The sequence below is a fragment of the Rhinatrema bivittatum genome, chromosome 8, assembly GCF_901001135.1.
Source record: "Rhinatrema bivittatum chromosome 8, aRhiBiv1.1, whole genome shotgun sequence".
Taxonomy (NCBI): domain Eukaryota; kingdom Metazoa; phylum Chordata; class Amphibia; order Gymnophiona; family Rhinatrematidae; genus Rhinatrema; species Rhinatrema bivittatum.
Genome location: NC_042622.1, coordinates 194,102,144 through 194,129,418, shown reverse-complemented (window position 1 = coordinate 194,129,418; position 27,275 = coordinate 194,102,144). Strand labels below are relative to the sequence as shown.

At 44.6% G+C, this 27,275-nt stretch overlaps 1 protein-coding gene across 1 annotated transcript in view; it reads right to left on the bottom strand.

Moving 5' to 3' along the window:
• Positions 1–76: 76 nt before the first annotated feature.
• RABGEF1 (RAB guanine nucleotide exchange factor 1) overlaps positions 77–27,275 on the bottom strand; it is a 116,112-nt gene continuing 88,913 nt past the window's right edge. The window contains 7 exon segments of the mRNA XM_029613534.1: positions 77–3,309; positions 7,451–7,657; positions 9,396–9,605; positions 10,270–10,317; positions 10,320–10,447; positions 10,450–10,488; positions 25,405–25,496. Of these exon segments, the coding sequence (XP_029469394.1) occupies positions 2,911–3,309; positions 7,451–7,657; positions 9,396–9,605; positions 10,270–10,317; positions 10,320–10,447; positions 10,450–10,488; positions 25,405–25,496 (1,123 nt within the window). The 3' untranslated portion in view covers positions 77–2,910.

Here is a 27,275-nt window from a genome sequence, read left to right as displayed (position 1 = left end):
AACTTAATATAGATCTTACTATCCTGAAAATGAGGTTGCTGTAAATTGAATGATTTGGGAGATAATGTATAGAACAAAAAGTAAATACATAAGAGATTTTATTTTTAGGGGAAAAAACCCACTAAAAACATGGGTGGGGAGCACAGATGAGAGACCCTACTGGGCAGTCAGTCAGCTTTAAGCTGAGCTCAAAACAAAATTTTCTGCTAAACACTTTTCTTTGGAACAAACAACTAAAAATATATAGTATTTGAATATCTTGTTAATATAATCGTTTGTTAATCACATGCTGCATGAAGACTGACAGAGGCTACATTAATATCAGCGATGCCTTTCATGAGATGTGCTGTTTTCATTTAAAAGAAAACTAAACATTTAGAAATGTAACACACTGGAAAAAGTACTTATTCTGGATTTTAAAAAAAATAATGAAAAGAAAAGGTTCTCCTTCTTTAAAATTGTTAATCCAACTGATCTGGTTTCTTCGTTATAGGTGTGGCCATCCTGGATTCTCTGAGGCTTTACTGCATCAGTTTTAGACACGCTCCCTAATGAGGAGACCTACAACTTTACCTTCTTCATTCAGTTCTTAATTGCATAAATAACTTGTTATATTTCTCTTACTCAAAGAATCATCTTAATGTCTGGATTTGCCCTAAAGTTTGATAGGGGGAGAGGTGTAATGTGACAATTCACCCCCTACTTATTACATTTTCAATCACAAAAAGAACAAATCCTTCTTAAATAGATTTAAGTATTTAAGTCAGTGGCTGGCCTAGTGGTTAGAGCAGTGGGCTATGACCACAGAAAGCAGGGTTCAAATCTCGTTGTTGCTCCTTGTGCAAGTCACTTTATCCTCAGTTGCCTTGACCTTGACCTTGAGTACAAAATTAGATTGTAAGCCCTGTGGGGATAGGGAAATACCTACAGCACCTGAATGTAATCCCCTTTGATGTACACTTTGTGCCGAAAAGCAGAATATAAAAATCTAAATTAAAAATTGTGGAATTTGTTCCAGAGAATGCAGTCAAGGCCAGTAATACAGTTGTGTTTGGACAGATCTATTAACAAATATTAGCCCTCTTACTACTGGGTATGACTGACAAGGAATAGATCTCCCCATTAGGACCTGTCAGCTACTTCTGCCAAGTGAAGCAGATTGGGCACTGTTGGAGACAGACACTGAGCTCAATGGACTACTGGTCTAATTTGGGATGGTACTTATGTTCTAAATTTCTCCTCCCAGATTAATCTTCCTCATCAAACGATTTGAAATGGATTAACTGCATGTGTGCTTAATTTTAATTTGATTGAGAAAATAAAAAAAGCCATGAACAAATATTATAAAGATCACCACACAAAAAGGTATCATGCACAGATGATATATTTTCTTACATATTTACAATTGTACATATTTACTTAAGAATTCAGATTCCTCTCTTTAAAATATAAGTGTGTACAAATCCAACCACACACACACACAACAGTAGTACCTTAAAATGCCAGGTTTTACCACAGGAAGTACTGTTAAAAGGTTAAAGCTCTCTTTAATTCAAAACAAAAATGAAGGGCCTGCACTCCACTGTGGCTGAAAATTCCTAGCAATTTTGACACTTAAGCCACAAAAGTGTGGTTTGAACACAGCTTGGTTGCAGGTTTGAGGCTAGGGTTTAACATTTTCCAGTACCCTTTTGACCTATTTAGAAATAAGCTGCACTGGCATGTGGAAAGATCTGGGGTCAATGCCCAGTTCAGGTCTTCTGGGGATGCTGCGGAGGCAGCGTTCAGAGCCCCTGGGAATGTCATTGTGCAGTGGATTCAGGGCCCACATTTCCAGAGTTCCTGAAGGAGCCCAGCTTTATGGCCCAGGACTGTCACTGCAATGACCAGACTAATGTAAGTTGGAAGAGGATACAAGATGGGATGGGGGGGGGGGGGGGGGAATCCCAGGGTAGTTGTGAATGAAAGTGCCTAGTGCCAGACCCCAGCTCTAGTTCCAACTGAGCTGAAAGCCCAAGGAGCAGGAGGAAACTGCCAGCTAAAAAGAAAGAAACATGTAATAATCATAGCAGTTGGGGCATGGAGTGCTTATAGGGAAGTTCCTGGCCATGGACTATATAGGGGCCCAGGCTGAAAGAGACAATTGATTGCCACTGGGAAAGACCAATTTCACTCTTGATTGGTTCTCCCAGAGCTTGCTCACGGGAGTCATCAGTTATCAAGAAAATATTCAGGACAAGAACAAATGGCCTTGTGCTCAAGTATATAATTTAGAAAACAGGTTAGTGTCCCAGAAAACTCTGTATAACTGGGAGGGCGGTGGTGTAGGAATTAAGCCGCAGTGGCACTGCCTGGTAAATACAACGCTAGCACTGGGCCAAACTTTCCGCCTACATGCAAATGGCTTGCCTTTGCCTCTAGACATGATATTGGATTTAAAAATAAAAATGAACTGCTGGCTGTCAGGCTCACGAGATTTTTATGGGGGGTGGGGCTTATTTGTTGAAAACAGAACATAAAGCTTCCAGCATTGTTCATGCTGAAGAAAGCCTTTAACTTTTAAACCCTAGTCATGCAATTTAAAAAGTATAATCCATGGCAGGGAAGAAGCCTGCAGGGGGCAGCTGCCTTCTGAGTAGTGTTTAAAAAAAAAAAAGAAAAAAGTCATAGGTTTACCATAGGAAAGACCAATTTTCCAAAAAACCCTGTGGAAAGCTGCACTTAAATAAATAGGGTTTATCATCCACCATTAATTAGAAATTTAAAGGATTCTGTACCTTCAAAGATTTTCAATTTCAATTCCTGTGATTTGTTTAAAGCCCTAAACGAGTCCCGGTTTCCCAGAAGCACAACGTAATAAAGATTACTAGGTCCTTTCACATGTTAATACTTTCCTGACAAACTCTTAGCTTATCCTGCATAAACCTGAGGCTGTAAAGGTGGGGGCAATTTGTCATTTTCCACATTTTCTGAGTCTATTGCTGCCAATGGCAGAGGTTTTGGTTTGATATCCAGTGGATACTTTTCCACAATATCTTGAACTTCCTTGGTGACGCCGTCAGTCCAGTCTATAAGGTCTTTTTCAAGTTTCCTGGCTTCATGAACAATCCTCTCTTGCCGCTCGTTCAGCTGTGATAGCAGGTCTAAGTTTTTGTGCATTTGCCTCACGCCCAAGCAGGCGTCGGGTGGCCAGTTTTCCCAGTCCTGTTTCTTAGGAGAAGCCTGGCCAGACATGTAACGATCAAACTCCTCCTGGCTTAAGTTCAAAGACTGTGCATCCAGTTTTTCAATGAACGCCATGGCGCAGCACTACAAAAAAAAAAAAGACAAGGCTGGAGCTATAAGATACATTAAGAAAGCGCTATGAATACCGTACTCTACCTGAACGTAATCCGCTTTGAATGTTTTATACTGCAGATTATTCACTGAAATGAATACTCTTGACATACTAACATTAACACTAGTAGCAAAAGAAATCAAATTAATAAAGTAAGAAGTAAAAGCAACCGGAAAACAAAGGTTTTTAGAAAAGGCCCTCTCTTTCCTTCAATGCTTAGGCAGATTAGCTGGATCTCTTTGTTTCAAAAGACCCATCTATTAAATGAGTTAGAATCATAGCAGTAAACTTTTCAAAATGATTAGGGGTGCTAAACTCGACAAATCACCTTCCCCAACACCCCCACCACATCAAAAAAAGATGATAAAGGCAAGGTAAGTTGTGTTTCAAACACCTGGAGCAGGCATGTGGCCAAAAGAAAGTCCCAGCAGACTCTTCACTCGCCACTTCCAGTCTCTTCCTCCCCTGGGTCCTTGTAAAAATAATATATTCATATATGGGATGTGCAATTTCTTGAACTCCAGGATCCATTCCAACTCCCCCATTGTTCTAAAGGAACATTTAAAGCTGTGCTACCTTTAAAAGGATTCACAAAAAAGTCATATCACAACCTACAAAGACTGGGTCTCTACAGCTATTTTCATTAAGAAATCCCAGTTTACCACTATCACACGTGATGTATTACAATAGCTCAGCAACAGCTATTAGGAAGTGGAGACGATGAGTAGTATACGATTAGGTGTAAACCATAGAGAATTTACATAGCGCTATACCATTCTCTATGGTTTACAACAGCTCAGTACATCCAATTCAGAAATTCTGTGTTTATTATACATGCTAGATCCCAAGAACTCTGCAAAACACATTTCACCCCTTCCACTGTTTACTAATCCCTGTACTCCTGTTCTGCCAGTTCACCCTGTAAAAAACCCCCCACAAAAACAGTGAATATGAGAGCAGATAGGAAAACTGGTTCTTACCTGCTCATTTTTGTTCCTGTAGTACCACAGACCAGTCCAGACTCCTGGGTTTTGCTTACCTTTCAGCAGATGGAGACAGAGAAATTTTCACAACCACCGGCACATAACCTGGTGTAGCACCTGCAGCCCCTCAGTATTACTATGTACCCAAGTTGATACCGAAAAAACAGTTCCAATCAACTTATGAATACGATATCCCCGAACGAGCAGAGGAAAGAACAAACAAACTGTCAACAATAATACAAACTTTAATGCCAGACAAAAAAAAAAACGGTACCATTCTTCAGATAATAAAAAGACTAGACAGATAGATCGAGCGAACTCTCCAGATCCGAGCGGGACTCTGGACTGATCTATGGTAGTACAGAAACGAAAGTTAGCAGATAAGAACCAATTTTCCTTTCCCTGTACATACCCAGATCAGTCCAGACTCCTGGGGTGTACCAAAGCTTCCCTAACCTGGGTGGGACTGTGAGAGTCTCGCTCGAAGGATGCCCTCTCCAAAACCAGCAACTTCCGGAGCTTGGACATCCAATCTATAGTATCTGGCAAAGGTGTGCAAGGTCTTCCAAGTCTCTGCACGGCAAATCTCCTCTGGAGACACTATCTGACACTCTGCCCAGGCGGCCTCCTGGGACCATGGCAAATGAGCCCTTAACCCCTCCGGGACAGGATGACCGCAAGAAATATAAGCAGAACCAATAGCCTCCTTCAACCAACATGAAATTGTGGCCTTCAAAGCTTTCTGACCCTTTTTTTGCACCACTCCAACAGTACAAAAAAATGATCCGACACCCTAAAATTGTTGGTCACCTCCAAATACTGCAACAAGGCCCGCCGGACATCCAAACGCCTTAACTCTGAAGCATGAGTTGAACCTGACTCTAGGTTCTGAAAAGCCCGAAGCTCCACCGACTGACTCAAGTGGAACGCTGACACCACCTTAGGCAGAAAAGACAGAACAGTCCTCAATGAGACTCCCGAGTCCGAGATCCATAAGAAAGGCTCCCTGCAGTACAAGGGCTGAATCTCCGAAACCCTTCTGGCTGAACAATTAGCCACCAAGAAAACCATCTTCAGAGTGAGATACTTAATGGTAGCCCTTCTAAGAGGCTCAAAGGTCCCACACATAAGCCCTCGAGGACCAAATTAAGGCTCCAAGACTGACAAACAGCACGAGTAGGAGGGCGCAAATGCTTTGCACCCCTAAGAAAACGCACCACATCTGGATGCGCTGCCAAGGGCCTTCCATGGATTTTGCCCTGAAAACCAGCCAGGGCAGAGACCTGTACACGCAAGGAATTGAATGCTAAATCTTAACCAGCCCATTCTGCAAGAAAGCCAGAATCTGCGACAATGAGGCTTGCAGAGGGTCAATTTTTTTATGAGCACACCAAGACTCGAAAACCCTCCATACCCTAGCATAAGCCAAAGAGGTGGACGACTTACGAGCTTGCAACAACGTGGTGATAACATCCTCCGGATATCCCTTTTTCCTAAATGCTGCCGCTCAAAAGCCAAGCCGATACACAAAAGCGATCTGCCAGATAGAAAAATACGGGACCTTGACAAAGCAGATTTGGAAGATGGCCCAGCCTCAATGGACCGTCCACTGCTAGATTGACCAGGTCAACAAACCAAGATCGTTGAGGCCACTATGGAACCACCAGAATCACTCTTCCTGGGCGGACCTCTATTCTTCAGAGTATCTTGCCCACCAGAGACGCCAAACCTGAGACTGCAACTTGAGCATGCGCTCCTCTGGGAGAAAAACCTTCCCCATTCAGGTGTCAAAACGTGCCCCCAGAAAATTCAAAACTTGTGAGAGAAGATGGTGGCTCTTGGATAGGTTCACTACCCAACCCAGCGATTGCAAGCGGCGCATCATCACTTCCACCATTTGCCTGCATAGGTCCTGCGACTTCACTCGAACCAGCCAATCATCTAGATATGGGTGCACCAGAACACCTTCCCTCCTGAGGGCCACGCCACCACTACCATCACCTTGGTGAAGGTCCATGGAGCTGTTGCTAAACCGAACAGGAGAGCGCAAAATTGAAAATGTTCTCCTAGTATCAAGAACCGGAGAAATCTCCGATGGTCCAGACAGGTCCCGATGTGCAGTTATGCCTCTGTCAGATCCAAGGACGCCAGGAACTCCCTGTCCGAACAGCCACAATGATGGACCAAAAGTTTCCATCCGAAACCAAGGCATTTTGAGAGTTAGAGTCACCTTCTTTAAGTCCAGAATTGAATGAAAAGTGCCCTCCTTTTTGGGGACCACAAAATAGATGGAATAACATCCCCTCCCTCGCTTGTGCGGAGAAACAGGACTATGGCCACTAACATACGCAGATGCCGTACAACCAACTCCTTTCTTGCCGAGCCACAGAAGGACCCCATAAAGAAACTCCTGAGCGGCCGAACAAATTCTAAAGCGTAACCTTTTCCTATCATGCTTATGACCCACTGGCCTGACGTTATCTTGGCCCACTCCTTGTAAAATGCATGAGACAACCTCCTAGCCTCGGGACAGAAGAATGGGCCAGCCTCGCTTCATTATGTAGGCTTGCCACCAGGACCCTGGCTGGAGACCTCCCTGCCCACTCTATGGGCCTGAAAGGATTGGTTCCCGGACTGTGACCTCCCTGAGGCCTGTCTGTCCCGTAGCCGGAGCTCTTCTCTGTCAAAAACACCTTTGACCACGAAAACAAGAGCATGTTGGAAGAGACCCCTTGGGCTTGTCTTCCGGCAATTTGTGAACCTTATTTTCACACCCAAAAGCTTCATCAGCTGTTCCAGGTCTTCACCGAAGAGGAGCTTGCCCTTAATTGACAGTGCCCCAAATTGAGCTTTAGAGGAGACATTAGCCGACCAATTTCTTAACCAAAGGAGTCTCCTGGCAGAGACCATGGACACCATTGTCCTGAACGAAGTATGAATATGTCATATAGGGCATCAGTGCCATAAGCGACTGCAGGCTCGAGATGCTCCGTGCGCTGAGTCTCAGAGTGACAAAATTCTGCTCTCCTGAAGCTGCTGCACCCATTGCAAAGATGCTCTAAGCATAAAACTACTGCAGACAGCCGCCCGGATGCCCAGTGCAGACACCTCAAAAATTTTCTTTAGGTACACCTCCAGCTTTTTTGTCCTGTAAATCCTTCAGAGCCACGGCCCCTGCCACTGGGATGCTCGTTTTCTTGGTAACTGCGGAGACGGAGGCATCTGCCTTTGGAACCCGCAGGAGCTCCAGTGTTTTCTCGGGCAATGGATACAGCTTATCGATAGTCAAACTCACCTTAACGCCAGTCTCCTGAGTGTCCCACTCCTTGACCATCAACTGTTTCACAGACTTGTGAAACAGAAAAGTCTTAGCCAGACCCCGTAAGCCCGCCATGACCGGATCCAATTTCTCATGATCCAATTCCTCTTGAGGGACCGGAATACCCAACTCTGCCATGACAGCCAGAATCAGGAAACCCAGGCTCCTCCCTCTGAAAAAGGCGAAGCACCTTGGGATTGTCCCCGTCCATAGTGGGGAACCTTTGCCGGCTCCTTGGTCAGTTCCTGCAGGCCTCGATCCAGCTCCGCGTCCAGGGTGCCATCCCCCTGCGACAAACCTCTATCAGAACCATCCGAGGAAACCTCCTCAGAAGCCCCTGATATTGAGGGACCACGAATCCTCCGAATCCTGGTGGCCCCGAGGACTTGGAAAACTTGGGCTTTTTCCCGGAAGAGGGTTCAACTGCCCTGTGCATGCAAGAGGGCCGCCCTGTGGCCTGACGGGCTAGAACAGCCCTGTGCATTAAAATCACAAATTTGGGCGAAAAAAGAGAGAAAGTCCCAGAATCCTCCTCCAGAAGATCTGAGACCTCCCCCGACTGCCCTCCGTGGGCCCCTGGGCCTCTTCAGGACTTAATCAATTGGTGAAAGTGCCGGCGGGAGATACCCTCCCCCCACTGCAGGCTGGGACTTAGCGGCAAAAGTCTCCAAAATGGCCACTGTTCCTGTGCTCAGTGGGAAGGGATCGTCGGCCTCACACTGTGCAGCTTTCAGCCCCCTGGACCAACGATGCAGAGAAGAAGCTGCCGCAGACCGTCCCGACGTGCTTCCCCTGCCGAGACATCGAAAGCAGTGGCCATCCCGTGACAGATTATATGGGAATCGCAGCTGAAAACAGAGCAGCTAAGCTACTTAGGCAAGTCTGTGCGCCACGCTGACCATGCAGAAGACAGCTGACAAGGGGGAAGAAAAAAATAAAAAACACCGGGAGCCAGAGAAGAAAAAAAAAAAATCCCCCCGAGCTGCCTCCCTGCACTACTGGCCCCAAGAGAAAACAGAGACAAGGCAAAGCAATATGCTGTCCGAACTCTTCTCAACTTTTTTTTTTTTTTGTAACACAACTTACAATTAAAACCAGCAAGACCAGACACAACAGAAGAAAAAAAAAAAAAAAGACCAGATTAATCTGAAGTCTGGCAAAGGCTTTTCCCCCTGAACTCTGGGAGATGAGGTAAACTGGACCGCCAACTTTCAGACCTCCAGCGTGGCAATCAGAGCAATTTTGGTGTCTCCACCCCTGCTTGTCCATCCCTCCCAGAACCAGGACCTGCCAACCTCCTAGGAAGATAATCCTCTTGGAAGAAATCTCTTTTCCTATTTTTTTTTTTTTGAGGTTCAGAACTGCAGGTTTTGCACTTCCTCCATCTGCTGGAGACAGAGAAATACCGAGGGGCTGAAAGTGCTAACCCAGGTTTTCCTTATGGCATCCCTACGTCTCATTTCTTTGTTTATCCTTTTATTTCTCTTATCCTATCTATTATTTCTTTCCCTTGCCCTTCCCCTGCTGCCTTTTCTTCTCACAAACGTATCTTTCCCCACCCTCTCAAACGCTTCCCTTCTTTTTCCTTATCTCCTTTCTCCTCCACCCATGCTTCCTTCCTTCATCTTTTTCCACACCCACCCTTCATCTCTATCCTTCCTCCTCTCTCTCCTTTATCCATTCCCATTGCTCATCTCTCCTCCCCACCCATCCCTTCCATTCATCTATCTTCCCCCTGCTCACACCTAATGCTCACCTTTCCTCCTCTCTCCTTTAATTCTTCATCTCCATCCTGCAGAGCCAGCAGCATAGGCCATAAGGACTCAAGAGCTGGTCCCCGCAGCCCTCCCTCCTTCTCCAACCAATGCACTTCTGTTTTGAACAGAAATGTCGAAAGCAGAGGAAAGAGGTGACTATGCATGCTTCGCGTCCCTGTGACTGTTTTCATGTGTTGCTGGCTGCCAGGCTTTGGAGTAAAGACAGAACAGAGCTGTCACAAACCATCAGCTGGAGTTCTTGTTCATGAAGTGAGAAAATAGACTGTCCAGTGTGGGAGAGTTAGCGGTATGAATTAGATTGGGGATGCTCAAGCACCAGGAAGCTGGTGCCTATGGTCGGAATGTCATCCTGGGTTCAGTGTTCTCCTATACCTGACTATTAAAAACTGGAAGAGTCTGACAGGCAGATGGACAACTCTACAAAAGCCCCACTTCTTATACATTTCCTCTATATCTGGCTGTTTGCCACCATCAAGAGACAGGACAACAGAACTAGACCGACTTCTTTATGATCCACTTTGGTAAGGGGTTATGTCCTTATGCAGAAGCTAAGGATGGTGAAGCATGACCAGTCAGTTAGACTACACTGCTATGGAATTTGCAGAATAAAAAACCCTAAAAATGAACAAAGTAGATAGGGCATAGTGGGAAGCGGGAGAGCAGTAATGTTACAAGCAGCAGTGACAAGATTGCCAAAATGGGTTTTCTGAATCCTCTTGTAGCAAAGTAATAACCAAGAGTCCACATACCACAGCTAAAATTTCACCAATTCATTATTGTGGTAAGAAGCCTAATTATTTGCACATACCAAGTTAGTGAAAATAGTAACCCATCTTCATCCCGTCATTAAACCTGCTTGGGTGGACAGAAACGGGTTATGTACTGGATGTTGGACATGCAGCCTGGGGTGGATTTGCCTTCAAAACATAGATAGTCAGCGTTGGCAAGAAGTCAATCAGCGAGGCTGGCTCATTCCTGGTGATCTTGATGGCACTGAAAACGTGCTTGCTGCACCTAGTGATGCAGGCCACTTGTCACGAGGACACGCTTAGGAGTCCATTTCAATAATAGCTAAAGGAACAAGATGCCAGTTAATTGGGCTTTCATTTAGCTTATTTACAACCCCTTTTCTCCTCTCAGTCATTTGTGTAAAAAGAATACAGGCAAAAGATGTTCTGAGAGATGCTTCATCATATAAGAAAGTCATTCTGAGGGAAAATTCCGTAGCTCTGGGCTACCATACCTGACGTGAATACTTTCTTTGGGCTCGCCCCATAGCTCAGTTTATTTAATAATTTATATGCTGGCCCCTTCCCAAGGATACAAAACTACCTGAGGCACTGAACAAGCAATACAACACAAAAACAATACAACCATCCCAAAGTACACTATACATTAATAAGCAACCATAGACTGCCCACTCTTCTGCTTCCAGACAGACTGGAATAACCTCCCCCCCATTGGGGGGAGGTAATCTAGTGGCTGGAGTAATGGCCCATGACTGCATAGCCCCTAGCTATAAGTTGGAGGGGGTTGGGGGGTGCTGGTGGTGAGGAGTTTATAAAATAGGGGAACAATCCTCAGGTAGTTAGGAATGAAGGGTTCATGGTGCTGTATCCTAAACTTGTTTCCAACTGGGCTTCAAAGCAGGAGGAAACTGCCATATCAAAAAAAAAAAAAGGAAAGGCACTCTCTTATACAGTAAGATCTCTCAGAACCTACTGAATACCTCTAAATCACAAAATATACTAAAGTTTTAAAACAAATCTCATTTTAATACTTCAGTCATCTTCTACAATTGTCCCTTCTCACATCATACAAAAAAACAAGCAAGCAGTTCTAAGGCCTCTAATTCCATAAGGAAGTATTTGTCTATCCAATCTCAGAATTTCAGACCAGCTCCTTCCACAGGTTTTAAACCAACAGAGCAAAAATCTCTGGCTTATAAAATTCAATTGTTTCTACAGCCAAATTGTTTCAAATGGGATCCCTGGTGGATGTCCCACTGGAACTGGCTGGATTCAAATTGGCTACCTCTGGATTTATATTTTGTTCATTTCTTGAGCTGGCAATAATAAATATATTAAAAACTAATCTTCTGCTGTGCTGCTTTAATTTCAGTGGGTGCCCTGTTTCATCCCAGCAAGAATTTTTTTTGTCTTAAAAATGGCTGCATGTCCAGTTTATTTGGGAGTCTTAACATTTCTCAAATCAAAATGGAGACACCTCGGCTTCCTAAATACGAAGAAATGGCCTTGCCAAATTTATATCTGTATTAATGGGCCTCAAGATTGTGCTGTCTGCCTTCTTGGCTGGGCTTTGCTCCTCATCCTCCCCTGGATTCCACTGGAGCGCAATTTTCAGGCTGGGGTTATGGACTTTGGCAGTGTTACTCAGAGATCCTCAACACCACCTGATGTTAAGCGTATCTGTTGGGACAGTCTTACTTGTGCTCTCACTACCAAACTAGAATCTTGTACTTTTTATCTCCTTTCTGCAATATTTAACATGTTCTCTATCATTGTACGCATGTTCCTGAAGTCAAGGTGTAGGCTTGCCTGGGTTACAATTTGCTTGGTAGAATCTGGGCTGAGACAGTCTGTGTGGTTTTGAGGATCTCATTGTTAAGTGCTCTGTTCCTCAGTTCACATTTCATTTATTTACAATTACTTTGGTCAGTAGAGAATCTTTAGTTCCCAGGGCTGGATACCAAGAGCTCTTAATACTTTAGAGAAGATGTGATGCTCGAGAGCTCCAAGCCTAGATGAGATATGGTGGGGAGCACTCCTCAGATATTGATTGACAAGTAGAAAACTGATCTGGGACTCGCTTGAAGCCAGACACTGGCAGTCCAGATGGAAGAGGTCTCTCAAGATCTCTGACTAAAAAAAAAGGGCAGGTGCCCTTTATTAGGTTCCTCCACCACACTTACAGATACTGTGAGGGCCGATATTCAGCGTAGTCAGTCAGATAAGTAGCAACTTCTCTGGCTAAGCCGAGCTGCTGAATATCTGGCTAATTAGTTAGCCAGATATCTAGTGGGCAGGCAATTGTCGAATCGAAGAGCTACTTATTTGGTTAACTTAGATAAGTGCTGATATTAGACTTATCCTGTTACGTTACCCTGATAAGTTAATAGGCCTAAATTTAGCCAGATAAGATTTATCCAGATATGTGGCCATTTTTACTGGGATATTAAGCAGCACAGCCATGTGCTTGGAATAGTCTTCCTGAACTGGTGCGTCATGCTCCCTCTCTTGCAATGTTTAAATCCCATCTAAAGACCCACCTTTTTGAAACCGCTTTTAAATCTTATGCCTGATTGTCTGCTTTTAGTCTTGTTAACTTTCTTTTTAACCATTGTCTTTCTTTATAAAATACCCCAAGTCTCTTGTCCTGTGTGTTTGACTTATTAGATTGTAAGCTCTAATGAGCAGGGACTGTCTTTTTGTCTGTTTGTACAGCGCTGCATATGTCATGTAGTGCTATAGCAACGTGGTGTAGGAGTAGTAGTAGTAGCAGCAGCAGCAGCAAGTTGGCCGGATAACTCTTATCCAGCTAACTATGTTTCTTTTGGATATTGAGGTCTGTTTTTAATTCAAGATTTGCCCTGCTGCTCTGTGCTGGAGGGGCTGAGGAGAGGTAGGCTCACCCCCTGTATGAGTAGTGGCCTTGACTTTTTGTCCAGAATTTCTGGCATTTCATGGAGTCTGAAATGTGTTCTGTTACTGGCATTTCATTGCCTCTCAGTCCTAAAAACTTTGCTTACTGGGGCTATGGAATGGCTCAGATCGGTCTTCTAATTCTTGAGTTCTAGTTTCTTAATGAATTCATGCTGATAGATATAACTGTAGCTAAATTTGGAAGGTGTGGCTTGAGGTTGGTTCTGAAGGTCTCATATTTTATTTTTATTTATTTATATTCCACTATTCCTCACTTCAAAGCAGATTACATTCAGGTACTGTAAATATTCCCTATCCCCAGAGGGCTTACAATCTAACAGGTGAATTTTAAATGCCATACGTGTGCCAAAGCCGGGAGATATTGGGCCAGCGAGCACTGAGCGGATTTAATAAGCTGTTCTGTATGCATGTATCTCTCGCTATGCACACAAGTCAAACATTTTTTTTAAAGGGGTAATGTATGGGTGTGCCGGGGGAAGGACAAGAGATGTGTGCATAAATACTTACACACACAGGCATGCCAGGTTCCCTTGCCACAAAACTTTACTATTGCTATGGATGGCATGTAACTAAAAAAACAAAAAAATCTAGGCTAGTCAGTGGGGTTTTAATGGTTGGGGCTAACAGGGGGAAAGGAAGACTAATAAGTTAGAGGTGTTTGGAAGTCCTATCCCTAAACTGGGCGAACTGGGAAAACATGGCATGGTATCAGCAGGCGTCCCTTATAAATTCCCCCACTTATGAGGTAGATGTGGCATTTGCACACGCATGTGAACGCCCATTTAAAATTGTGCACACATGTATGCATGTATGTTATAAAATGGGTGTATTTCTGGATGCAAGCCAGCAACATGCGTACATGAGCACCCACACAGATGTTTCAAAGTTACCATTTAAGGGGTGAATTTTAAAAACGTTGCTTGCATTAAAGGGCCCATATAAGAAAATTGGTTCTTACCTGACAAGTGGGTTTTGGATCCCTACCAGCAGATGGAGGCAGAGAATAAAAACCTTTCAGGCACTGCTACATAACCGAGAGAGGCCAGCTGTAGTGCCTCAGTAATGACCTGTACCCAAGCCAATTAGACAGTAACAACAACTCAACAACCCCCTAAATGAAGGCAAACGCCAAACCCAAAGGTTGGAGCCCCCAAACAGAAAAGTCACAGATCAACCCAAAGGGCTAACCACAACCCGGCAAACTTCTTTAGGTTCTGTATATATATATATACATCTTGACAGTTCTTCCCAGTAAGCATGCCAGAACATGGACTTGCTGTAACTGGCTTGAGAAAATTAAGGGTCTCTGGCCTGCTCTGTGGTACTTCAGGAACAGAAATTAGCATTAGCAGGCAAGAACAAATTTTCCTTTCCTGTTCGTACCCCAGATCAGTCCAGACAAGTAGGATGTACCAAAGCACCCATACACTGGGTGGGCTCACGAAAGAACCCACCCCCCCACCTCAAACACATTTTTGCCAAAGGTCGGCTCTCCTGGAGCCTGAACATCTAAACGGTAATAGCAAGATAAAGTGTGAAGAGAAGACCATGTCACCGCTCTATAAATCTCCTGTGGCGACACTGACTGACACTCGGCTCACCCCTCTGGAATTATTCTCCCTTTACAAAGGTAGACCAAAACAATAGCTTCCTTCAACCAATGCATTATCATGCCCTTGGAGGCCTTGCATCCTTTTCTGGCACTTCCAAACAATACAAACAAATGATCCAATCTCCGAAAGCTGTTGGTGACCTTTAGATAACGCAACAGTACATCCAAGAAATGGAGCTCTTTTGCCTCCAGGAACTCAGCTGACCAATTCGGAAAGGCAGAAGCTCCATGTCTGATTCAAGTGAAAACAAAGATACCACCTTAGGTAGGAATGAGGGTACCGTGCACAAAGACACCTCCTCATCCGAAATCTTCAGAAATGGTTCCCTACAGGACAAAGTCTGCAGCTCCAAGATCATTCTGAATGAACAAATTACCACATTCTGGATGAACAAACCACCACCTTCAGCGTGAGGTCCTTTAATGACGCCTTCCTCAAAGACTCAAACAGAGGCCCACAAAGCACCCGCAAGACCAAGTTTAAACTCCACACCGGACCCAATCTGTTTACTGGCAGCCGCAGATGCTTGATCCCCTTCAAAAATCTCACAACATCCGGAAGTAAGGCCAACAACCTTTTCCCTGGAGTCTACCTCTTGAGACAATCCAAAGCTGCTACCTGAACTTGCAAGAAATTGTAAACTAAGCCCTTGAAAATCATGGGCTCAGAGTATCCATTTTGCCACAAACACCTGATCTCAAAAGTCAAGCTGAGAGACCAAATTGATCCACCCGATCCGAGAAAATAGGACTTTGCCTTAACAGCCCCTGCAAATGAGCCAATCTCAGGGACCTGTCTATTTCACGCTGAACCAGATCTGCGAACCATGGATGACGCAGCCCCTACGGTGCCACCAGTACCACCTTGCTCGGATGCCTCTCGATGCATCTTAACATTTGACCTATTAATGGCCACGGAAGGAACACGTACAGCAGGATCCCTGTTGACAATGAAAGAACTTGAGCATCTATGACCTTGGCTCCAACCTATCGTCTGAGACTGAAGAAACTTGCTGCCTTGGCGTTGCTCCTCAACGCCATCAGATCCAGACAGGGACTACCCCAATGAGACTGGATAAGGCCGAAGGCCTCCTTTGACGCTCCAACTTTTGCCTGCTGAGATAGTCCACTTGCACATTTTCTACTCCCGCAACATGTGAAGCAGCTATCCCCTGCAAATGTTGCTCCGCCCAGGCAAAAAGGTCCTGGGCTTCTTTGGGCAACTGTGCGACTCATCGTTCTCCCTTGCCGACTGATATAAGCCATTGCTGTCGCATTGTCCAAAAACACTTTATTTGACCTCGGACTTGTGGAAGGAATTCCACCAACGTCCTTGCACACTGCTCTTGTTTCCAAGCGATTGATAGACCAGGAATTTTTTTTACTGGCGACCAAGTCCTTGTGCCGTCTGTTCTTGACAGACCGCCCACCCCCCCAACCCTTGAGGTTGGCATTCGTGATCCCTATAATCCAGTTTGGAACCTCCAGGCCCATCCCTTTCTTCAAATTGGGCTGATACAGCCACCACGAGAGACTGGACCTGGAAGTACCCTGCAGCTGTAAAGGATATTGAAACTCCTCCAACAAAGGATTCTCAGCACGACAGTAATGCCCCCTGCAGATGGCACATGCGGGCAAAATCTCATGGCACCAAATTCAACTTAGATGCCACTGAACCCAGGACCTGAAGATGATCCCAAGCCCTGGGCATTGACATCCATAAAATCCGCACCACCTGGGATTGTAATTTCCGAATCCTCTCTGAGGTGAAAAATTCGCCCCCAAGTATTCCAGCATCTGGGTAGGGCTCAGGTGACTCTTCGTCAAATTCATCACCCAGCTCAAGGACCACAAAATATACATCACAGTGCGAACAGACTGCCTTGGATAAGCCAGTTGTCCAGATAAGTATGAACCAGGATCCCTTCCCTGTGGAGAGCCGCTGCCACCGCCACCACCACCACCACCACACCTTTGTGAACGTGCGAGGTGCAGTCACCAAACCAAATGGGAGGGCCCGAAACTGGAAATGTTACCCCAGAACCATAACACAAAGAAACTTTTGATGTTCTTCCCAAATGGGTATGTGCAGATAGGCATCTGTCAGGTCCAGCGAGACCAGAAAAACTCCACTTGATGAACTGCAACTATCACCGTCTGCAACGTTTCCATACAGAAAAATGGGGAACTCTCAGTATCATATTTCACCTTTTGCAGATCAAGGATAGGACAAATGTTTCCTTTCTTTTATGGCATGACACAGTAAATTGAGTACTTCCTACGACCGCGCTCCCTGGCTGCCACCAGTACTATCATGCCAGCAACTGAAGATGACATGTGTCCCGAATCGCTGCTTGCTTGCTTCAGACACTGCAATGAGAAACCACAAAAGCTTCCATGATGGGGCGAAAAAGTTATAAAACATAGCCATCCCTTATTAAATCTAGGACCCATTGTTCTGAGGTAATCCTGGTCTACTATTCATAAAACCGTGATAGACTGCCTTCCACAATCATCTTGAGATAGCGGACCAGCTTTGCTTCATTGTGAAGCCTTACTGCTGCCAGCCCCCTGGCCGGCACCCTCTCTGGGAAGTCTATGGGTGCCTCGAAAGTACTGCTGCCTAGCAGACTCCTGGTTCTGCCCCGAAGATAGTGCAGATCCCTTATTGGGATGAAAACTGCCGCACTTCCTGAAATTAAGAGTGAGGTGGAAAAGACTTCCTGTCTTCTTATCCTCTAGAAGCTTATTCCCTTTAGACTCCCCCAAAACCTTCAACTGTTTCAGGTCTTCCCTGAACAACAATTTTCCATCCATTAAAGGAAAGATTACAGAGTTGAGACTTGGACCACATATCAGTTGACCAATTCTACAACAGAAGCAAAATGTCGCACCGAGACCGCCACGACCATATTCCTGGCCAAAGTCCAGATCAAGTCAAAGCATGTCAGCCACATATGCAACCCTGGCCTCCATCTGAGCTGCCTGGCTATTAACACCAGCATCTGCTGAAGACCTCTCCTGAGACTTCTGGACCCAGCATAAACAGGCCCTCTGCTTCAGACTTCCACAGAATACCGTTCAGCACTGAGACTTCAAACATCCTCTCCAGATGAATTTCTAGCTTACAGTCCTGCACATCCTTTAATGAGGCCAAACCCATAACCAGAATGGTCATCTTGTTAGTGACCACTGAGACTGAAGCATCCACCTTCTGCAAAACCAGCAGCTGAAGGATAACCTCCAGATTAGCCACCTTGAGGCTCGCCTCTGGGAAGTCCCATTTCCAGTTCACCAGCTTCTTGATTCTCTTAGGGAGAGGAAAAGCTTTTGGTGGGCCCCGGGGTCCAACCAACACCGGATCCACCCCTTCATTATCAGACTCCTCTTGGACCATCTTAATACCCAGTTCCTTCTGTAGATGGGAAATAAGAGGCCTCAACTCCTCCTTACGGAACAGATGAGCCACCTGCGGGTCATCTCCCTCCATTATAATGACCTCTTCCAGATCAGCCATGTCCTTATCCCTGTCCTGATCGACATCCGCAATGAGATCTAGTGGGCCCATCCTAATCCACCCTCAGAACAACCCCAAGACCATCTTCCAGGTCATCCAGTTCTGAATCATCTGAGCTGTCAGGATGATCCAGGTCCAGCCTGCGAAGGAAGTGCCCTGACCCTCTGGCCAAGGAATCCCTCAGCCTCTTTGCAGCAGGACAAGACAGCTGACAAATGCTTTTATAGCCAGTGCTCTTCCTGGTTAAAAAGGACTTATGCATAAGCAAGACAAATTCTGAGGAAAACTCGTATCTTATCCTCTCCCACTTGGCCCAGAGCTTGCATCTCCTCCTCTCCCCCCCCCCCCAACAGGATCACTGTAGACAAAGTGGGGAGTCCCTGGGATCCTGGGAGGCCGTCACCTTCCAAGCTGTAGCCCTTCTCCTACCTGACAGGCTATTTAGGCTCCCAGTATTGATCCTGATGGGGCTTTAGGAACCCATGGCTCTCCTACCAACCTTGGTCCCCCCCCTTCCAGAAATGAATCGCAGTGTAGTGCCGCTGTTTTCAGCTGTCCCCAAGTCAGGCTGCCGGCCCAAAAAGCTTTCCCACGCTGGTAAACCACTGATGGTGTCATCTTGACTCCATGCAGCTGGGCCTGCTGCAAAGGAACAGAAGCTGTGCAATCATGGCATGCGAGACAGGAGGGGGAACACTGCCCAACACAGCTTCTGGTTTCCTGAGCAGCCCGAAGCTGCAAACAGAGGAGCTACACTGCTCCCTTCCCCAGCCCGGACCTACCCCAACGATCAAACCAGGAATAGCCCGAGCAGTTGCTGCTGAAAGAAAAAATGAAAATTTTTTTTTTTTTAAGAAACAGCAGCCACAGCAAAGGAAGAAGTTCAACAAATAAAAGGAATACTTTCTTGCTACTGGCAACACCTCTGGGAAGGAGCCTTCAGGGGATAAGAGGGAACAAGACCCCAGACTATCAGATCCTGGATCTATTGCGGGTCAAGTTGCCCAGGGGTTACCAACTCCCCACTTGCCCGGCTCAACCTGAGGGATGGCCCACGAAAGTACCTAACACCTCAGGGTGCGTCTTCTAACTTCTCTTCTTCTGTACCTTTTCTTCCCCCCCCCCACCCACCCCCCAAATAACTGCAGTTTGCATTTCTACCATCTGCTAGAGGCAAAGAAATTCTGATGACTGCAGGTGGGACTTTCGGCTATTTAGTAGTGCCTCAAAAGGTTTTAGTTTATTTATTTAAAAACTTTTCTATACCATCGTTTAGTAATACACCATCACAACGGTTTACAATTAGGCACATAAATCAGTTTTGTTTGTACATTTATCTAGGAGGGGTGCCAAACAGTTTTTCGGTACATGTTTCAAAAATCTATTCTATATGGAAAGTGGATTGGAACTTCCATTTATATGATTCATTGGATAATCATATACGTTTTATACTGTCTCTCTTAAATTAATACTTAATTATGATAAAAATAGTAAAGAAAGCAATTACGCTTTTAGGTGACTTTCAGCTGTGAGTAGATGTTCTTACTCATTGACCTCATTATGAAAAGCTTTTTTGAAGAGCCAAGTTTTCAAACTCTTTTTGAAGAGTTTTAAATCTTTCATCAATCTTATTTCGAGTAGCATTGTATTCCATAATATTGGACCCGCTAAGGATAGTGCTCTCTCTCTAACTTGGGTCAGTTTTGCTGTTTTGACCGAGGGTATGGTTAGTAGAGCTTTATTGGCTGATCTGAGATTTCTCTGGGGGACATGTAATCGCAGTGCAGTGTTTAGCCAGTCAGCATTTTCGTCATTGATTAGTTTATGAATCGTGCATAGCGTTTTAAATTGCACTCTTTGTTCTATTGGCAGCCAGTTCTCTGCTTCCATCTGCTGGTAGGGATGCAAAATCCAAACGTGAATATATGGGCTGTGTGTGAGCAACACATATTTTAATAGACGCAAATTAAGTACATATATGCACGTATGCTAGCTGGTTTAAAAAAAAGGTAGATTTGGGGTGTGTCAGAGGTGCTCTGGTGTGGAACCAAGAGTTACGCATGTAGATGGAGAAATTACTTACCTGATAATTTCATTTTCCTTAGTGTAGACAGATGGACTCAGGACCAATGGGTTATATGCTCCCCTGCTAGCAGATGGAGACGGAGTCAGGTTTCAAAGCTGAGTCACCCTAGTTATACCCTGCAGTCACTTCAGCCCTTCAATATTCTCTTCAAAAGCCATTGTGGACAAACTATTGAAAAACTTGATTAAAATCAACTTGATTAAGAACATATAACTGTACTCAACCAAACGCTGAATCCCAACAAGATTATAGATGCCCTGATCTAGGGACTGGGCGACGGCTTACCTGTAATCTCCTGGAATCAATATTCATTTCACGGGCAATTCCTTGGTACCGTTCTTGGGCAGCCATGGGCGGGATGCTGAGTCCATCTGTCTACACTAAGGAAAACAAAATTATTAGGTAAGTAATTTCTCAATTTCCTAACGTGTAGCCAGATGGACTCAGGACCAATGAGATGTATAAAAGCTACTCCCGATCGGGGAGGGAGGCTGCCTGCAGTCCGGTTAACATTGCCCTTACAAAGGCTGAGTCCTCTCGGGCCTGAACGTCCAGGCGATAGAACCTGGAGAAGGTGTGCAAGGACGACCTCGTCACCGCTCAGCAGATGTCAACGGGAGACAGCAGTTTAGCCTCTGCCTAGGAGACTGCCTGAGCCCTAGTGGAATGAGCTTTAACCTGAAAGAGTAATGGCTTTCCTGCCTCCACATAGGTACCCGTGACCACCTCCTTGATCCAGCAAACTATGGTAGCCCATGAAGCTGGTTCACCCTGCCTTCTTCCACCGTGAAGAACAAACAAGCGGTCTATCTTGCGGACTGGTTCTGAAGCTTCCAGATACTGCACCAAAAGCCTACTGATGTTTATTTATTTATTTATTTGTTGAGTTTTATATACCGTCGTTCGGTTTCGCCATCACAACTGTTTACAAAGTTTTCGGTGTTTAACAGAGTTTCCAAAAGGTTCTTGTGATTGTTAACATAGATATTGTCGGTTTTATAAATGTAGTTCGTATGTCAAGCTATACAGTTTTGGTTATGTGTTATATTACTTTCTTGCATTGGTTCCACATATTTGCATAGGATCAGTAGGAGGGAAGTGGTGTTTTAGAGTCATTGGGTGAGTTGGTAGGCTTTGGTAAACATCCAAATTTTTAGATCTTTTTTGAAGGTTTTTAAGTTTTGTTGTGTTCTGAGTTTGATTGGGAGGGTGTTCCAGAGTTCAGGGCTTCCTAGTGAAATTGCTCTCTTTTGAGCTGAGGTGAGTTGTTTGGAACGAGCAGGTGGAATCTTTAATAGACCTTTATTAGCTGATCTGAGGTTTCTGTTTGGAGAGCGCAATTTTATGGATGTACTTAGCCAGTTTGTTTTTTGTATATTATTTTGTGTAGTATGGATAGTATTTTGTATTCTATCCTAAATTTTATTGGGAGCCAGTGTAGTGATATAAGTGTAGGAGTAATGTGATCATGTTTTTTAGATCCAGTGAGTATTCTTGCAGCTGCGTTTTGGAGGATTTGGAGTGGTCGGATGGGGTTGAGAGGTAAGTTGAATAGCAGGAAGTTACAGTAGTCCAGGATGGAGAATATGAGTAGTTGAAGGACTGTTCTGAAGTTGTTGGGGGAAAGGAAAGGTTTTAAATGACGTAGGGTTAGGAGTTTGTGATATCCGTCTTTGATTTTAGTTGTGATGTGATTCTTGAAGGAAAGTTCCTTGTCAATTATGACTCCAAGGTTGCGGGCATGACTGACAGGTGAGACTGCCACTTTTTGGTTCATTAGGTTGAATGGTGGTAGTTGAGGAGCATTGTTCTTTCTATCCAGTATGATTATTTCAGTCTTATCGAAGTTTAGAATGAGTTTCATGTAGGTTAGTAGTTGCTTTATTTTGTTGAGGTAAGTGGCTGTTTTTTTGTAGGTTTAAATGGTGGAGGCAGTATTCTTCCGCGTCCTTGTGCCTATCTAGGGATGGCAATGAAATGGACTGATTCAAATGAAAGTCCGAGACTACCTTGGGCAAGAAGGATGAAAACTGTATGAAGTTGTACCATTCCTGGAGTCATCCGGAGGAATGGTTCCCAACACGACAGTGCCTGTAAGTTGAGAGATGCGATGAGCCGAGCATATAGCCACCAGGAACACAGTTTTGAGGGTTAACAAGCTCAAGAAAAGACTATGCAGCGGCCAAAAGGAGGGCCCTGCCAAAACTCCAGTACTAGATTAAGAACCATGAGGGAACTGGCCACCATAGGGGTGGCTGGAAGTGCTTTACACTTTCAGAAAACGGGCCATATCCGGTCGAGCCGACAGGTGGGTTCTATTCACCTTGCCCCTGAAACAGGAGAGAGCCGCTACCTGGACCTTCCAGGAGTTAAAGGTCAATCCTTTATTCAAGCTGTCCTGTAAAAATTCCAGAATTAGTGGGATTTTGACCACCTGAGGGGGGACAACATGTTCCTCACACCAGGCCGGAAATACTCTCCAGACCCACACATACGCTAAGGATGTAGAGAACATCTGCGTGTGGAGCAAGGTGATAATTACTGCTGCCAAATATTCTCACTTCATCAGGCAAGCCCTCTCAAAGGCCAAACCATAAGACAGAATCGAGTCAGATTCTCATGAAGGCACAGGGGGTTTTCCCACCAGGAGTCTCCGCATGTCTGCATACCACGGACGCCTGGGCCAATCTGGAGCTTCTAGTAAGACTAATCTCCTGTGGTGCTCGATTCTGCAAATGACCCTGCCCAACAGGGGCCACGGAGGGAAGGCATATAACAAGTCCTCTTCTGGCCAGGCCTGAACGAGAGAGTGTTGATCCCCAGGGACATCGATCTCTTCTGCAACTTAAGAATCGGGGACCCTTCACATTGTGAGATGCAGCCAGCAAGTCGATGGATGGGAGGCCCCATCGATCTACCACCAGCTGAAAGGCTTTAGCCGCAATGCCCATGCTCCTGGATCCAGACTCTCCCTACTTAGAAAGTCTGCTCTAACGTTGTCTTTTCCTGCGATGTGGGAGGCTGAGATCATCCATAAGGAGATCTATCTCCTGTGACACTTGCTGGCTCTTGGTCCCCCCGTCAGTTGATGTAGGCTACCATTGTTGCATTGTCTGACATTCCGCAGACCGCTTGACCCTGGAGTTTGTAGCTGAACTGTAGACACGCCAATCTGACTGCCCGAGCTTCCAGGCGATTTATGTTCCAGAGTGCCTCTTCCTTGGTCCAATGCGCCTGAGCCATTAGTTCCTGACAGTGAGCTCCCCAGCTCCGGAAGCTCATGTCTGTCATGAGGGCCAGCCAGTTCGGTGGAGACAGGGTTACAGTCTTGCTCAGGTGAGCTTCCTGCAGCCACCACCGGAGCCGAGAACATACTTCCATTGGTAGGTGGAGGCGAATCGAATAGTCTTGAGACAGTGGGCTCTAACATGACAGCAGAGAGAGTGTTGAAGTGGTTGCATGTGTGCCTTCGCCCAAGGTACCACCTGCAGTGTGGATGCCATCAAACAGTTGACCTGAAGATAGCTCCACACCATTGAGCATATCATGTTCTTCAACCAAAGCAATTGGGAGATCAATTTCCTTATCCGCAAGGGCAGGAGGAAGACCTTGCCCTGCTTGGTGTCGAACCGGACTCCCAGATATTCCAAGGAATAGGAGAGTTTGAGACTGCTCTTGTCCATGTTTACTTTCCTGGGTTCACGCTTACCGGCTGAGTACGGAGATGTTCTCCGGCTGTGAGGATAGTGGGCATTGGCCGTCACTGTCTTGCTCTGCTTCCTGCACCCGCTTTCAGCTGCTTCAATAGCAAAGTCCACAACAGGAACCGGCTACCGAACCAAGGTACACCTCTGAGGGATCTCGGAAATTACCTCAGGAATTCTCAACTACTTGAGGAACCTTTAAGTATCATGCAGGAGAGCAGGGCTCAATCTTTCTCTAATTTAAAAGTAGAATTTCTTCTTCTAAAGGGTAAGGCAATCCCCATAGGGAAAGCACATCCACATCTGCTAGGAGACGGAGAGATACTGGAGGGTGAGGTCACTGCAGGAGTGTATCTAGGGTGACGTCAGCTTTGAAACCTGACTCCGTCTCCATCTGCTAGCAGAGGAGCATATAACCCATTGGTCCTGAGTCCATCTGGCTACACACTAGGAAATTGTATTATAAATCCAGCAACTGCAGCACATGGTGGGTTTAGCCGCGCATGTTTATTTCTTTTCTTGATGAGATATAAGTCTGCATAAGTTTAGGCCTAAATGAACTAGGTGAGGGGTCTGGGTCAACTGGGGGCCTGCAGGATGAAAAACCAGAGGGGGTCTAGATGACCTCGAGATGGACTGGGCAAACTGGTAAAACTGGGAATGGCGTTCATGCAAGCATGTTTTAAATTCAGTTACCTGTATGTGATAAAGCAGACAAAGTCCTAAGGAAGATATGCGAAACACGTTTGCTTGAGTAACCGCTTAAAATTATGAGCAAAAATATGTGCAGTAAGCATATTTTAAATCACACGTGGGTAACTGCATGCATAATTTAAAATTCCAGTGCATGGGCACCTGACATTTGTTTTGAAGTTACCATCCCTGTTTGTACCTGAGGCAATGGAGGGTAACATGACTTACCCAAGGTCATAAGAAGCAGCAGTGGGATTTGAACCCTGGTTTCTAACCCACTGCTCTAACCACTAAGCTACTCCTCCATACTTAGGAAGTTGCTGTTGAATGAATTACATTTTCATTCAAAGGAAATCTGGGAAGATGCAGCAAAATCTGAGAATCCTACAGGTCTCACTGTTGGCCTGACTGTCAAGTTGATAGTATTACTTTATGTAGCTAATTCTCTGTCTTCTTTTCCCCTAAGCTTGTTTGCATGATGCTTTTTCCTTTTTATTTTTACATAATTTGTCACATCCAGCTATGGTTTATATTTTTCTTACAGTTTTTAGTGCCCTGCCCTGTGTGAACAAATAGTTCAGAAACAGGGTATCTGCAATACTGTGGGAAAAATGGGGATAACTTATAGAGATTGCAAACTATTCGAAACTCAAAGCAATACCATCAATAACAGGAAACAATGTCTAACAAACCTGTAATCGCCTTAACCACCAAATCAGAGACTTCAGGAATATCTTCATTAACAGGAACACACAGCATCTGAGAGGTCACCCAGTGTAAAGCTCTACAAAACACACACATGCAATACCATTATAATAGTATGATAATATCTGCTGGTTGATGCATAAAGAAGTAGCTCCAGCTAGAATTGGATCCTACTCTTCTGCAGTATTTATGTCAGAGAAGAAAACTGAAGAAATTTGCAAGGCAGATATTCAGACTTTCTCCAAGGAAAAACCTTGTTCTGGTTAAGGAATGAACTGTATTCAGCCTGGGATAGAGGTCCCACTCTAACAAGTCACATAGTGATGAAAGACTCAGGAAGCAGCCACTGCAAGCAAGGCTTGCATTCAAATCCTTGCTGTGGCTCTGCTGTGTACTTCTTGATAGTGAAGGTCCAAGGAAGTTGACTGGAGCAAGGATTTGGACAGTGATTTTGGTTCAGGTCAAAACCGTGATCTCATGATAAGCAACAGCTTTCAATAAAACTTGCTTAATTCAGTGCCAGGAGTCTGCAAGTATAATGTTTGATCTCCTCAACTTATTTATGGCTTTTGGATCTTAACCAAACCCCACTTGGATCATCACTGGAGTTCACTTTAACTTTAAAATTAATGTCTTTTTCCATGTCTCTGAAGGTTAGGATAGGGAAATAATCCATTGGAAACCAGAAGAAATTAGGAAATAAAATCTTTTAACTAGAAAGTTTGACAATGGAGTTTATAATTCTTTGAATTGGATAGTAAATAAGTAGAGATGTTTTTCATGCACTACTCAAAAGGAAGCCGCTGCTCTGCGGACTGTCTAGTTCACATAGCTCACATTTACTCTGCTGTAATGAGTTTGCTGTTGATGGGACAGAACAACAAGACCACATGCTTCTGTAATTTCTTTTACTGAATCAGGAACAAGAAAGTTCCAAGTTAAAACCTCTTGAACGAGCATTTCTAGAATTACTCCAGACTGCTGGGCAGTAACACGCACAAGAAAGAACAGGATGCTGGGCTTGAAGGTCCTTTGGTCTGACCAAATATGGCAAATCTTATGTACTTATAAATACCACAGACAAACAGCAGTACAAAACACACAGATCAAAATAGAATTAGTGATTTTTACAGAACAAATATGTAATGTACTTTTTCATAGTTCATAATCAGTAACTGATTTTCATGCAGGAATTTAAAAAATCTGAGTTTTGAAGTTAAAGAGGTGGGAAGAAGAATCACAAATATGTTTTTCTTCTTTTCTTTTTTTACCTTGTGTAACATCTAAAACAGATCACTATTGTTTTCTTTCCTAGGTTCTCTCCCATTTTGCCTTTTTATTCTGATCCATTTCTATCTACTAAGCTCATGCTTTGCCCCATTTCAGGAAGAGCTCCGCTGTCCTCCCAAAGCATTCTTGGCAGAAGGACTGCTCTGATGAGGTTACAGTATTTGAAGAATGTTGCCAACCGGTTCTCCATGCTTTGAAATGCTTGGTTGCAACACTGAAAGAGTAATCTTGTAGAGGAGTGTGCAGATTATTGCTTTTTACAGCATGCAAATCCTACCACCCACTTGCATAATTCTGGCCATTTTTAATATCAATTACTAACCAAAAACAATTAGCTCACCAATGACTCATATGCCTGACATTCATGCAGGCCTCTAAGTACTGACTTCACCTGCAATGCACCCTAGGTGTTCAGGGATTACTACCCTTGTCACCTTTCCATTGCTCTTCAAACATTACCAAATGAGGCATCACAAAATAATAAAATATTTTAAGATTCAGAGCAGAAGGTAAAAGGTACATAATCTGTGTGTCTAACTGGATTCATCTTTGAGATTGAAATGTCATG